Raw genomic sequence first — 14,240 nt, forward strand, 5'->3', positions numbered from 1 at the left:
AATTCTACAATTCCCTTTGAGTAGAGCAAAAAATTGCAGAAATTTATTTGCAGAAAACCAACGGTATTTAGAAGCTTTAGGTGGCTTTTCCGTAGGTATTATCATACATAATATATATGTTGTTTGTAGACTGCGGTCTTGTTATCTGATATTTTGTACTCGTTGCTCTGTAGGTTGGACTCTGGTAATGTGTAATGTTTCAGCATGCCTGTGTAGTGGCATAATAAGTTGTCCACCTTGAATCTTTTGTGTTTTGACGTTGCTGCCGTATGACGGTGGGCCACTCCAGTGATTCTCAGGATATGTATTTTACCATTTTCTTTGCAACAATTGCAATCTGTTTAGTTTGTAGTTTGCCCAGAATGAGTATGATGTAAATGTGTATTATAAAATGTTTTCACCAAATACCTTAGAAATCAATATTTTAATGAATGGTGGGGGCAATGATTTTAATCAATATATGATAGTTCCTTTGAAAAAGCATTTGACAAAGTTAAAAGAAACATATTATTTAACATATTAAAAGAAAGACAAATACCAAATAATATCCTAAAAGCTGTCACAAGTATATATGAAAATAATCAAATACAAATAAGATTAAATCACGAGCTATCATATAAAAGAGAGATAAACCAAGGGGTCCGACAGGGATGTCCCCTCTCAGCAACTATTTTTAATATCTACTTAAATGAAATAATAATAAAATGGAGTAAAAATTTACATCAAGGAATTAAACTTTCACCTACAGTTAACTTAAACACTCTCCTCTTTGCAGACGACCAAATAATAATTACAAATTCTGAAGATAACTTACAGAAAGCTATTTTAAATCTAAATGAGATATCCAAAGATTATGGTATGATAATATCAACGGAAAAATCAAAAACAATGCTTTAAAGGACAAGATCCAGCAAGAACTAAAATAGTATTAGATAACAAGATCTTAGAACAGGTGAATTCATTTAACTACCTAGGATATATGATCACTTATGAAAATGAAAAAGATATAAACAAAAATATTTAAAAATAACAGGAGCAATTAACTCTATATTTAAACCAAACCTAGTTCAAAAACAAACCAGGCTAAAAGTATACAATACATTAGCCCTACCGGTCTTAATGTATGGAAGCGAAATCTGGACAATAAAACAAAAGGACCAACAAAGATTAACAACAGCAGAAATTAAGTTTATGAGAAAAACTGCAAAGTATACCCTATGTGATCACAAAAGAAACGAAGATATTATGAAAGATTTAAACCAAGAACCAGTAATTGAAAAAATTAAAAAATATAAACATAGATGGATGGAACACGTTCAAAGAATGAAAACAGAAAGATTACCAAAACAACCCTTAAAGTACAAGCCATTAGGAAAAAGAAAACCAGGACGTCCTCTTAAACGATGACTTCTAAGGCCGGAACAGGCCATACTAGGCCTAAATCCTTGATACGTATGATGATGATGATAGTTCCTTGCCATTATCCTCAGTTTGTTGTGTAAATAATTGTAAGGCTATTCCTACTTTAATCAGCATCGAAGTGAAGTCCGAGACAAAGTGCTATGTTTATGCCCTGTGTGATGGTTGTGGATTTATTTCAGTGCGTTGTGTGGATTTTGAGCAGTTATAAATATATAACTGCTCAAAATCCATAGGAGTATGGATTTTGAGCAGTTATATATTTATTTACTATGGGTTGGATCTGGAGGTTTTTGAATATTATTAGCTTTGTTTTTTCAAGGTATATATATATATATATATATATATATGGCGTTTTGAGTTAACAAGTTATTGATTATTGATTGATGACGTATTGCCTATTTGTATAAGCAATATTTGTGTTGTCGTGAATGTATACTATGGCTGGGTCATATGGGTATTGGGAGAGTTTACTTTATAGGAGAAGATGGCTAATATTGTGTGTGTGTGTGTGTGTGTGTGTGTGTGTGTGTGTGTGTGTGTGTGTGTGTGTGTGTGTGTGTGTGTGTGTGTGTGTGTGTGTGTGTGTGTGTGTGTGTGTGTGTGTGTGTGTGTGTGTGTGTGTGTGTGTGTGTGTGTGTGTGTGTGTGTGTAAACAGAATGGGAGATAGAGAACAGCTCCTTGTGGTACTCCCCAACTTACCATAACTTTTTGCTGTGTGCTGATACTATACGTGTGATCAGTGGCGGACTAGAACTTTTGCCGCTCGGGGCGGTCACCAATTTGCCGCTCTTTCTAAGTCAAACAAATGGTGGTTTTTATAAATTAATAAACATAAATAAATAATTGCAATTGAGACAAACTATAGGTGGGGGGCTTTTTTACCATTGGATGCCATATTTAAATAAGGCAGTAATAAAGGAGGCCGCATAAGTTGATATACCTATAAATGCAACTTTTATAAAAATACAAGATACTTTTTTAAAGGCCACAAGAAACTTACGGAGGCCGCAGGTTCCCCATCTATGAGACAAAACATATACCTAATTTACAAAAAAAAATGATCATTAAATATTTTTTATTTTATATTTATAAATAAATAATTTCATTTCTTTTGGATATACAAACAAATTGTACACATATGTGTATGTAAACATATTTATATATTTACTCTTCTAACTTTCATAGTAGAAAAATCGTGTATAATGCTCTCAAAATTTATATTATTTGTAATTTCTTGTTCTACGGACAATATTGCAAGATTTTGTAGTCTTAAATCACTCATTGTGGAACGAAGATAATTTTTTATCAACTTCAATTTGGAGAATCTCCTTACGCAACTAGCGACACTGATAGCAATTGTTAAAAAATTTCTTAGCAAAATTACAATGTTGGGTACAGAATTTTCCAATCTATACTTGATCTACTAAAAAATAAATTTTAGTAGATCAAGAGGGCCTTCCCCCCGTTTTGCCTCTTCTTGTAGTGTAGGTACAGCCTTAAAAACTTGGATCCTTTTTCTTTCAATATGGAACTGTTCTTTATCAATGTCAATAAAGTCATTTATTTGACATTCAAATTCTTCATTTAGTACGTTACGTGGTATTATACACGAATATTTTCTTGCAAGGACATGCAACTGATCAAAGCGTTCTTTTATTTCCTTTATAATTCTATCCATAGATAAAAACATTTCTCTTCGTACTTCTTGTTCTAAGGATAGCCCCACGTCTCGTGAATTTTCCCCACTCATATTTTTTCTCCTTCTAACTCGACGCTCAGTCGATATCTCCAACTCTTCACAAATTGTTTTGGCTGCTATAACAGCGTTTTGTATTAGCGCATCTCTTTGTTCCATGAAATGGGTTTGCAAAGAATTTAGTTTTATATGGCATTGACGGATATTTAACCCTTTTATTTGCAGGTATTTTTGCGCGTTTATAATTTCCAAAAGGACGGGTTCCCATAAATTGAGATAAAAAAAAATCATTGAATTGAGTAATATTCCAGCATCTGATCTCATTTTACTATTTTCTTCTTCAGATGTCAATTTTTCTAAAGCGCTTAAAATGTAAAAAAAATGTTTTTTTCTATAGTTACCGCTTCTGCTCTAGCGCTCCAGCGAGTTTCTACACTGCGTTTAACACCTTGACCAGTGACAGAAAGTAAAACATCCCATCGATGAGTACAAGAAGAAAACAACGAAAACAACTGTTCGATAGTTCCAAAAAATGTTATGGAATCGATAGCAGTAGAAGCTGCGTGTAAACATGCCAGGTTTAAAGAATGATTTGTACATGCTACAAATTCTGCATTTGGATTTATTTCCTTAATGCGAGTTTGAACACCGCTGTGCTTTCCTGTCGTGACGGCAGCATTATCGTAAGCCTGTCCTCTGCAATTTTTTATATCTAAACCGTCATTTTCTAATTTTGTTAAAATCATATTTGTGATTTCCTCGGCAGTTTTTCCTTTAGTTTCTACAAAGTCAATAAACGATTCTACAACTTTAACTTCGCTACCATCAATAACTACATATCTAATAATTTGACTGGTTTGATCTTTGTGAGAAATATCTGGAGTGCTGTCAAATATCATACAAAAGTATTTAGCTTTCTTTATTTGATCCATAATTGTTTTTCTCACTGCGCCTCCCAATAGCTCTATCAATTCGTTCTGAATCTTCGGCGACAAATAAGAGATACTATATTTATTACCCATCTTAATTTTTATTACATCTTCACGTAATACTGGGTCGTACTTAGCCAACAAGTCAACAAGCTCTAGAAAATTTCCTCTATTTTCCATTGAATTGATGTCTTCCTGATGAACACTTTCACGATGACCTCGAAATGCCAAATTTTGTTTTGCTAAGAATCTAATTATATCAAGTATTCTTGTAAGAATTTCCTTCCATTTTTTAATTTCCTTATCAATATTCTGTTGTTGTAGTTTATCAAAAGTTGCGCCATGTCCAAGTCTTATTTCTAATTCCTTCCATTGGAAAAATGATCGAATGTGCAGTGGGCTCAACTCGTGTTGACTTATTTTGGGATGAAGTTTCCACCATTTGTTAAAACCATTTTCCGTGTTAAAACTTGATTGACAAAGATCATCAAACAGTTTGCAGCAAAAACAATAAATACTTTTCTTCGATGATGAATACAGCATCCACGATCTTAAGAGCTTTTCACCATTAGGTAAAATTTGAAAAAAACAGTCGCGATTAAGCTTTCTTGTTTCACCTTTGACTTTAATTGTATTACCAGGACGTTTTACTCCTTCACTAAAATCGGCGTTTAAATTTTGAATTGCAAACGGACCTTGACGTACCAGGAATCTCTTGTATTGTCGTCAATCTTGTTAGGCCATAATCCAACAGCTTTCATAGAAATAGACGGAATAATTTGTGCAGCAGACTCTTCATCAGAACTTGATGAACTTTCTACTTCTTCTCCAGTGTGTGAGCCAGGTCTTTCCTCTTCAACAACATTGGAATAAGTTTTTTCGCCTTCGAGGGTGGCTTCTTTGCCAGTACTTGAGGCAACAATATTAAAAGAACTAGAAGTTGATTCACGGGAGATGTATTTGAGTAGTGCTCCAGTATTTTTATTCTGTATTTCCTCCCTTGCCTTCTTTTTTCTTTCTAAATGACGCTCCGCTTTCTTTTATTCGTTTCATCCTACGGATATATTAAAAAAATAAATTATAGAAATAAAACGTCTATTTCGTATTTTCGTATTTTTTAATAAATAATAAATTTCGTGAAATTTCAATAAAACACAAATAATTTGTGCTACTTTAATGCAATAGAAAACAAAAGAAATTTAATTTGTAATAACTTACCTTAGAACAATTTTCTGAAAACTGAAACAGTAATATAAATTACTACTTGCAAGTTACACAATATTTGAACCACCATGCAGTAAAGAGTGAGTAGAGGTCGACCGCTTAACTTATGAAAATATATCGGATTTCGCGGAGCTTCAAGATTATTCATACGCGGCCGCCAGTGTTTCGTCTAGTATCGTTGCTTGCGTACATTTCAAGCACCAACATAGAACAAAATACTGTTCGCGCAGCGAGAGTTGGCCTCTGAGGGACGAAGTGGAGGCAGAGATGTAGCCTCGTGAGTGTGACTTAGCCACGTCATCTCTATGTTAACGGTAATACTAAGCATTCGATAAACATCGAGCACGGAGTAGTACATAGAACTTCTACTCGACGTTGGCACCATTGATGTCTGTATCCCAGCAAAATATTTAGAGATAATATTTTCTACCCTACATTTACTTGACGACGAGGAAAAATATTCGAAATCATATAGTAATTCATAATTCTTGGAAATCGAATAGTAAACTTATGAAGTGAACAAGTTGTTTTTTACAACTATAATTAAAAATATAAAAAATGTCGCCCCCAAATATGTGCCGCCCGGTGCGGACCGCACCCACCGCCCCTCACTAGGTACGCCACTGCGTGTGATGTACTTTCTGTTTTTCATGTATGCTTAGAACTACTGGAGTAGACGACCTCCGATTCCGATATGTGTTAGTTTGTTGAACAAGGTTTAGTGTGATTAATTTGTCAACCGCTTTTGTTATGTCAATAATAAGAATAAAACTATTCTGTTTTTATCTAAGGCAGAATTTATTGGGTCTGTGAAATCTTCCAGAAGTGTTGCTGTTTCTTTATTGTTTTGAAAGCCATATTGTTTTTGGGATGATTCAGAATTTTTCAATTGCAATGCACAAGGTGCTCCATGATTTGTTTGATTATAGAAAATGTGGCATAGGCTGTGTAATTACTTATAATGTTCCTTTTTCCATGTGTTGTGTATGGGAGTGTTTAATGCTGTCTTCAGTGTTTCAGGTATATGCGCCGTTTGGAATATTTTATTTAACGGTATTACCAAATCTGGACATAGTTTAGTTGTTTTTCATTTGTTTTAAGTTTTCATTTGCTATAAGTTTACTTTAAAGAATTACACGAAGTTTGGAACGAATTAGGGGACACTTTACCGGGAATAAATGCAAAAAATATAAAATCGGTGATTGCTGTTTGGTGGATGAGCACCGTACGCCTCGTACACCCGGAATATTCGCCCATGCATCTCCCGCGACACAAAGAAATATTCTCCAATCAAAGCGGCACCCGACAGTAACAAAAGTAGAACTGTCACTTGCATTTCATCAAATTAACCCTTACAAAGGACCAGGAATAGATAATTTGATGAATTGCAAGTGACAGTTCTACTTTTGTTACTGTCGGGTGCCGCGTTGATTGGAGAATATTGCTTTGTGTCGCGGTAGATGCATGGGCGAATATTCCGGGTGTACTAGGCGTACGGTGCTCATCCACCAAACAGCAATCACCGATTTTATATTTTTTGCATTTATTCCCAGTAAAGTGTCCCCTAATTCGTTCCAAACGTCGTGTAATTCTTTAAAGTAAACTAATATGCTAGTTCTTCAATTTTCGATGCATAAACATTGCATCACATTCTTTAATAACCCTCGTATGCGTTCAAAATACATACACCTTTCAGCAGTTTGAAAAGATGTAAAGAGGTCGCTACGGTTCATATTCTTAGTGTGTCAGGGTTAGCCCAGAGACAATAGCACCTAGAGGTTGTGATTGGTTATTGTGTCAATTATTGAACGTTGTCAGCTGTGATGAGTTCTGAGTTTCATATATTTTTCATGCGTGAAGTGTGAAATGATGTGATAGGCAAGTTTTTGTATATAACATAGACTTTTTTAATATATAATTTTCAAATAAACATAACTTTTTGCCCATATTTACAATGGGAATCCGTATTGTAGTCGAAGGAGTTACGCCTCTTCCTCCTCTTTCAAATTTTACACCTTTCTATAATTGAAATATAGCATTCTCCTTCATTATTGTTTTCTAAGTCCCATTAGCCTGATTTCAAACCTGGAAAAGATTGCCGAAAGGGTTATCCTCACCAGACTCCAATCCATAGTAAATAAGCTGAATATCCAACCAAATGAACAATTTTGATTTTGTCAACATCACAGTACCACTCAACAGATCTAAAGACTAACTGAATATATTATCACAGGCTACAATTGGCTTCAACTTACCGGAGCTGACTTTCTGGATATGGCCAAGGCTTTTGATAAGTTGTGGCATTATGGTCTGCTCCAAAGCTCATTGCATTTAACATCCCACTACAGATCGTACAGTTGATTCAATCAAACTTCATCAACAGATTTATGCAGGTCAAGATAAACTACACGATATCTCCCAAGCGCCTCATTCTGGCTGGTGTTCCATAAGGATCATTATTGGCCCCAATTCTGTTCTCAATATTAATGGCTGATATTCCACCCAATCGAATGTCTTCTACCTTTGCCGTCTACGCTGATGACACAGCGATACTAACTAGATCCTTTGGCCCACATCTAGTCACCAAAAAACTCCAAGAAAAACCTACAAATATAAGAAAATGTTTTTCCAATTGCAGATTACAAGTAAATCCCTTGAAGAGCATAGCCATTCTCTTCTCCAGAAGCGCCTACAAAGCCAACGCCTAGCTCTATCCCCTAATAAACAGAAACAGCAAATTACACACCAGAATCAAACTGATCCCCTACAAACTGTGATTCGTCCTATAATGACATGCTTCGCCAGCATGGAGCCATACCGCTGATATTAATTTCCTCAAACTGCAGCAAGTGAAAACAAGTGCCTTTGTATGATTCTGAACGTCCTATGGTTTGTCAGCGATGTTTGACTTCATTGGGACACCGACATCCCTTATACATACTCTTTCATTCAGTCTCTTGCATCAAAGTATTTCCTAAAAACGGCTACACATCCCAATCCACTGGTGCAATAAGCTGCTGACTATGATGAAACGGATCTGTACAAACACAAAAGACCTAAAGTCATCCTGATCAAGGGGATTACCTATAATCCCCTTGCCCTCTCAGGAGGGCGAGCATATTGCTCATAAACTTTTTTCTTTACTGTATCCATTCAGACAGCAAGGAATATGAAAAGCATCTTGCTTCACCCTTGGAGTCAGTAAAGTTGAAGTTGAATTGTTTTCTAATATACTGTAATTAAAAACAAACACATTATCCCCAACTCTGCACAGATTTAGTCATAATTAATTGATAAATTAAAGTATTCAAAGTTATCCTACAATTAATTACATCTGTCCAATTAAGATGAGCACTAATGTGCTAAACACCCTTAAATGCAGTCATACGGTCAAATTGACGTGAATGTTGCAGCGCGGGTTGTACAAGCCACGACAGCACACACCAAATGGGCACTCAAATCCACACGGGAAATGGTTTCTTGCAGTTTTTGGACGCACTTCACGAAGTGCTGAAAAAAAATATTTGCAGTCTGCTGGATTTGGGCTCGCAAGCAAAGCCGTGTTTTGTCGTTTCTGAGGAAGTGGCTCTGTGCGTGTATTGTTTAGCATTTCATTGATTATGTTTCAGGTTTCTTTTATGTAGTTTTTGAGCTGTAATAATTTATTCCTATAACAGTTTCTTTTGTGCCATTCTAATCTGTGTTGTTCAATAATTCCGTTTTCCTTTGTATTCAGCTTGCAAAACTGTCTTGTTAGGAGATATTTCAAGTTTGTTCTTCCATGGTTTGTTCTTGTAGTTTTGTAGTTTGTAGTTTTTTGTTTGATATATTTGTCTTCGATGCATATGTTTTCCGCATATTCTAATTTATAGTTTATTTGCATAACAGTAAAACTTCGATTTAACGGACTAATTAGGGCCGGGGGGGGTATCCGTTAAATCCGAACGTCCGTTATATACTAAAGTAGATTTTTCGAATTCGTATGTTAAAAAATTGACAAATTAGCTAATTTAAATGTTTTACTTATGTAGAAACTTTTATGCAATTAAAATTAACTACTGTATCTATGAAAAGTTTAATTTCACAGAAACGTTTTCTATATGTATTATTGCTTATAACCTATCCGTGGTTTTGAGACTGTAAAAAACAAGGCTGCGGTCTATATCGAAATAAATAAACAAACATATTTCCGAAAATAAGCTTTAATTATATTTAAATAAACAAATAAACAAGGTTGTTAAAAATAAAATTTGAATTTTATAAAAACACAAAATATTTTCCTATTTATTCATCTTCGGTTGATCATGTATCCATACACTTCCGTTCTGGCGTGAAGTTAATGTTCGATGTTGAGGCGCTATGTTTAGCTAATCTTGCTTTGAAAAAAACTATCTTTTTTTTTTTTCGAACTTCTGAATTCTGCTGTTTTTTTTTATAATTAGCTCCCTAACATTACGAAACTGTGTGTTATAAAGGTAAATTTCGTAATCTGATGAATTGTCAATAAATGTTATAAGATCGTCGAGATGCGATCTAATCACCGATAATTTAATATTTGTGCATGTTGTTTCTTCTTCTTCCTCATTATCTTTACTCCCCTCCTCATCTTCCAAGACCATAACTTCATCTGTTATTTCATTTTCTGTCATGATATGATATCCAGGATCACCTTGATTTCTTCTAACCACTGTAAAACATTTCCCTCAGCTACTTCCTCCCTTCCAATATTCTGTATTGTATTGCAGTAATCACTAACCCTCGCCCTTCTAAATCGAAGTCTGTATCTTCATCGCCAAGCAAATTCTTCCAACCTTTCTTCAATGTTTGAACTTTCACTTCTTTCCATGCTGCCGCAAAATTAAAATGACAGATTTTAAACTGTAACTTTTTAAAGTTTTGTAAGGTATGCATACCTTTTGTATCTTCTTCATTATCTTCATCCTGAAATACAACCATTACTTCATCTAAAAACTTTTTTCGGTATATTCGTTTGGTTGCCAGAATTATCCCCTGGTCCATGTGCTAAATAAAAGTGATATATTTTTTGGCAAAAACATACATCTAAATTTGCCATCTCCTGAACATAAAATATTTTCGGATGAATGAGTAGGCGCGTTGTCTAAAAGCAATAAACATTTCGCATCTTCCGACGTATGCCAACTTGGACTTGGAATTTCCTGACTGCAGGTACAAATTATTCTTTAAAGAACCAGTCTTGAAAAATATTCAAGTTGAACCATACCTTTTTAGAGTTATAATACGAAACGAGCAGATGATTTATTATTTTTTTTTAAAACTGTAGGTTTACGAGATTTGCCAACAATTACGGGTGTCACTTTATGCGATCCATCTGCATTAGCGCAAAACAGCACTGAGATCCTTTCCTTGCTGATGTTTCTTCCAGGCGTCAATTTTTCATATTTTGAGGCTTGTGTGTTTTCTGGCATTAAACGCCAGAACAAACCAGTTTCGTCAGCATTATAAATCCGAGACTGTAAGAGCATTTCGTTATTTACACGTTCTATTAATTTTTGCCTAAATGGATCAGTATCTTCTCATGGAGCATTTGAAGCTTCACCATAAATTAGTTTGTTCATAATTCCGTGCCATTTGCGAAAGCGCAAAGCCATCCATCGCTTGCTTTGAATGGTGTGTTCATTTGATTTGCTAATTTATTTGCTGTAGATTTCAATTCAACTGCCTGAACTGGAACCGCCACCAGAATGTTGCTCTGCATATCACTTCAACAATGCTTCTTCAACTGACGTTTCACATGCCAATTTCATATGTTTTCGAGGATTGATGTTTTCACCTACATCACATATTATCACAATTTTTTTTTATTTTGTCTTTGTTATTTTTAATCTCCGATGCCGTTTTCTCTTTTTATTCCATATTGCGTACATATACAAGACACATACACTCCAGTGTATGTGTCTCGTATATGTACATACAGACACATTAACTTTAAATTAACTCATTTCCGTTTATCCCTTTTTTAAGGTCAGGGTTACAAATATGTGTTTTTCAATTCATTCATATCTAATTTTAAATTTGTATTGAATAGGTCTATAAAATGCGTAAGTACATAAACCATTCACCGCGAGTAAACAAATTCACACTACTTGGTATGGCTTAGCGCACGTCGGAACATCTACCGGCACGCGTTGAAACTGCTGCAGAAAGTCACGCCACGTGACAAAAGAACCAATTACAGCGCGATTGGTGTGATCACGTGGTAATCACACCAAACTTGTGTAATTAGCACTCATAAAACATATTCAGCGAACATGTTTTATGAGCAGTGACTCATTTATGTAGGCTAAATTATTTAGCGTCTTTCCCACATATGATGGCCTATTCGCCAAAATTTGTTTAAAATATCAGGAAATTAATAACAAAAACTAACCTTTTAATTTAATTATAAGCCAATCTTGGTTAAAAAACATTTCAAAATTAACAGGGTGTTAATTTTCAGGTGACATAAGGACTGGAAATTTTGTCCGTTAAATCCGAAGTTCGTTAAATCGAGATCCATAAAATCGAGTGTTTACTGTACTTCCAATTTATGTTTGCTATATATTATAAATCCACCCCCTCGTTTAGTTTCTCTGCAGTTTTTGTGTTGTTGAAAATTTTGCATTTGGTAACGGGTTGTCTCTTCGTTTGTTGTGGATACATCTGTTAATATCTATGTTGTCTATACCTGTTTTTCAGATAAGCAAGCAGGGAACAGTCAGCATTGACAAAGCCTTGATTGGAAAGTCCTGGGTTATTTTCCCGTCCAAGACATGAGGAACCTTTATCTGGTCTCTTTCAACTAAACATGAGTTATGTGGTCTCAAGTATATTTATATTTGAGGAAGAGGTATTTCACCTGGACATTCAACTGGATAGCACCCTATTACCTCTGTGGTCTCTTTGATCGTATGAGACAGACATCTGGTTCTGGTGAACAGCTATCATCTGATAGCATTGAGCTAGAAAAATGAGTATTATGAGCTAAGTCCTATTTTCTTCTTCTTCTCTACTCCTGACATCCCCACCCACCCAGCTACCCTTCCCATCCTATTCCCTTTCCTATCCTTCTCCCCCCTCCACAGAACCCCACCTCAACCTCTCTGTCACTTCCTTGCCCTTCTTTTTCTTCTCTTCGGGGAAACTCTGACCCAACTTATTTTCAATAGGCCGATGATCATACATGTCTGCAAGGAGATGTGCTTTGCATTATGGGAGATACTAAGGCAAGTGATCAAAGCTTGTTCACCTTTACCACGAGTTGCCTCAGACCTGAAAATACTTCAGGCACAAACTTGGCTTATTTGCATGTTTGCTTACTTGGGAGAAAAGAATTAAATCCAAGTTTATAAAATTGCTTGATATCTTTAACGTATAGTATATAGTATACCCAAGGTGAAAAAAGGGGATAAAAAATCCCTCATTATTTTAAATCCGGATACTCCTCTTTTTGTAGATAGACTCCTCCTCTAGTTGCCTTCTCTTTTTGTAGTCTACATAATGGTTAGGACAGGTAATTTTTATCCCCCTTAACATAATTTACTCTGCCCGGAAAAAAATAGCCTCTTGGCTCTTTATTATATATATATATATATATATATATGATACCGGAAGGTTATCCTCAGGACATAAAGGATAATCTCATTTATCCATTTTTAGCACATGTATCCTGTTTATTAAGAGCCTGTGTAGCTCAGTGGATGTGGCGTAGAAGTGGCGTGAACTCTGACCAGAGCAGACGTGTTTTTGTGTGCTCCTTAGTGTTCGAGCGTAAGAGGATTAGTGCTGCTAAGCCTTACCAGTGCGGGCACGCGGCCCTTAACGTACCGTCTGCTTTCATACAGCATGTTGTCGATCGCGGAAAAATCTTCACTTGCTAATACAAGCTCACCTATTAAGGCTACTAGCTTTCAACAACTACCGGAAGGAAATGTTTCATCTGGCAATACCTCTTCAAGTACCAAGGCTACTGGATCTCTGAAGGATACATCCCCAGTCTCTACAGTAACAAATCTACATAACACAATGGAACAGGCATCAGCGACCGTCTTTCAGTCACCTGCTGCCAGTACAACGAAGGATTTCAATTCAGATGTTCTCTCATCGTTGAATCTCCCAGATGAACTAGATTGGAGCAAGGCCTGCATCCTAAAGTGTGATCCTTCTGGCGCCCCATATACAGAACTGGATATCATCGAAAGTTTGAAAGGCAAGGTAAGAGGTTCCGATGTATGGCACCTTGGCTCCTTAAAGTTCAGTTATGTTTTCATAATTTCATTTAAACATGTTTCTTTGAAAGAAAAATTTGCTAAATTAAAATCGCTTAATGTTAATAACCATACATGTGAAATTGTCCCCATTGTGAGGTCTAGAAAATTAGATATTTTAATTCATTGGTTGCCCCCCCCAAATATCTAATAATTAGTTGGCATGCACTTTGAATCATTTGGTAAAATAGAATGTATTGAAAATGTATCCAATATAAAAGATAAAGAATGGGCGCATGTATTATCCAACAAAAAAAGATTGACTATTACATTGAATGACGATGCCAGAATAGAAAATATCCCGTACATTATAAAAGTTTCTAAAATGCCAGGCTTAGTAATCATTCCAGGAAGACCTCCTGTATGCTTCAGATGCAGGCAGGTAGGTCATCTAAGAAGAGAATGTACAGCATCTAAATGTGAGCGATGCAAGAGAATCGGACACGGTATTAAACAATGTTCAGGGCAGACATATGCCTCCATGTTGGCCGCGCGCCCTTTGGGCAGTCAACCGAACACATGCGATGAGCTTGAAAAAGCAGAAGACTTCCAGGAAATAACCTCAAGTATTGCATTTGAGGCAGATAATCGGGTCAATGAGAGCAGTACCCCAGGGCTTAACACCCACGGTCACGCGGAATGTAATGAGAATAACTCTCCGCTAAAGGCAAAGGAAGGGATTA

At 35.8% G+C, this 14,240-nt stretch overlaps 1 protein-coding gene across 1 annotated transcript; it reads right to left on the reverse strand.

The window, feature by feature from the left end:
• Nucleotides 1-3,484: 3,484 nt before the first annotated feature.
• On the reverse strand, nucleotides 3,485-4,591 carry LOC150104686 (zinc finger MYM-type protein 1-like). The gene has a single exon (XM_090395607.1). It carries the CDS (start codon nucleotides 4,589-4,591, stop codon nucleotides 3,485-3,487), a length of 1,107 nt encoding a protein of 368 aa, XP_090251733.1.
• Between the last annotated feature and the right edge of the window lie 9,649 nt (nucleotides 4,592-14,240).

This window comes from Typopeltis vanoorti, chromosome 7, assembly GCF_054136105.1.
Source record: "Typopeltis vanoorti isolate ZY-2024b chromosome 7, IOZ_Tvanoo_1.0, whole genome shotgun sequence".
Classification (NCBI taxonomy): Eukaryota; Metazoa; Arthropoda; class Arachnida; order Uropygi; family Thelyphonidae; genus Typopeltis; species Typopeltis vanoorti.

What these genes read in the sequence shown, in the direction of transcription:
- LOC150104686 (XM_090395607.1), bottom strand. Translation starts at nt 4,591, where the DNA reads ATGCTGTATTCATCATCGAAGAAAAGTATTTATTGTTTTTGCTGCAAA.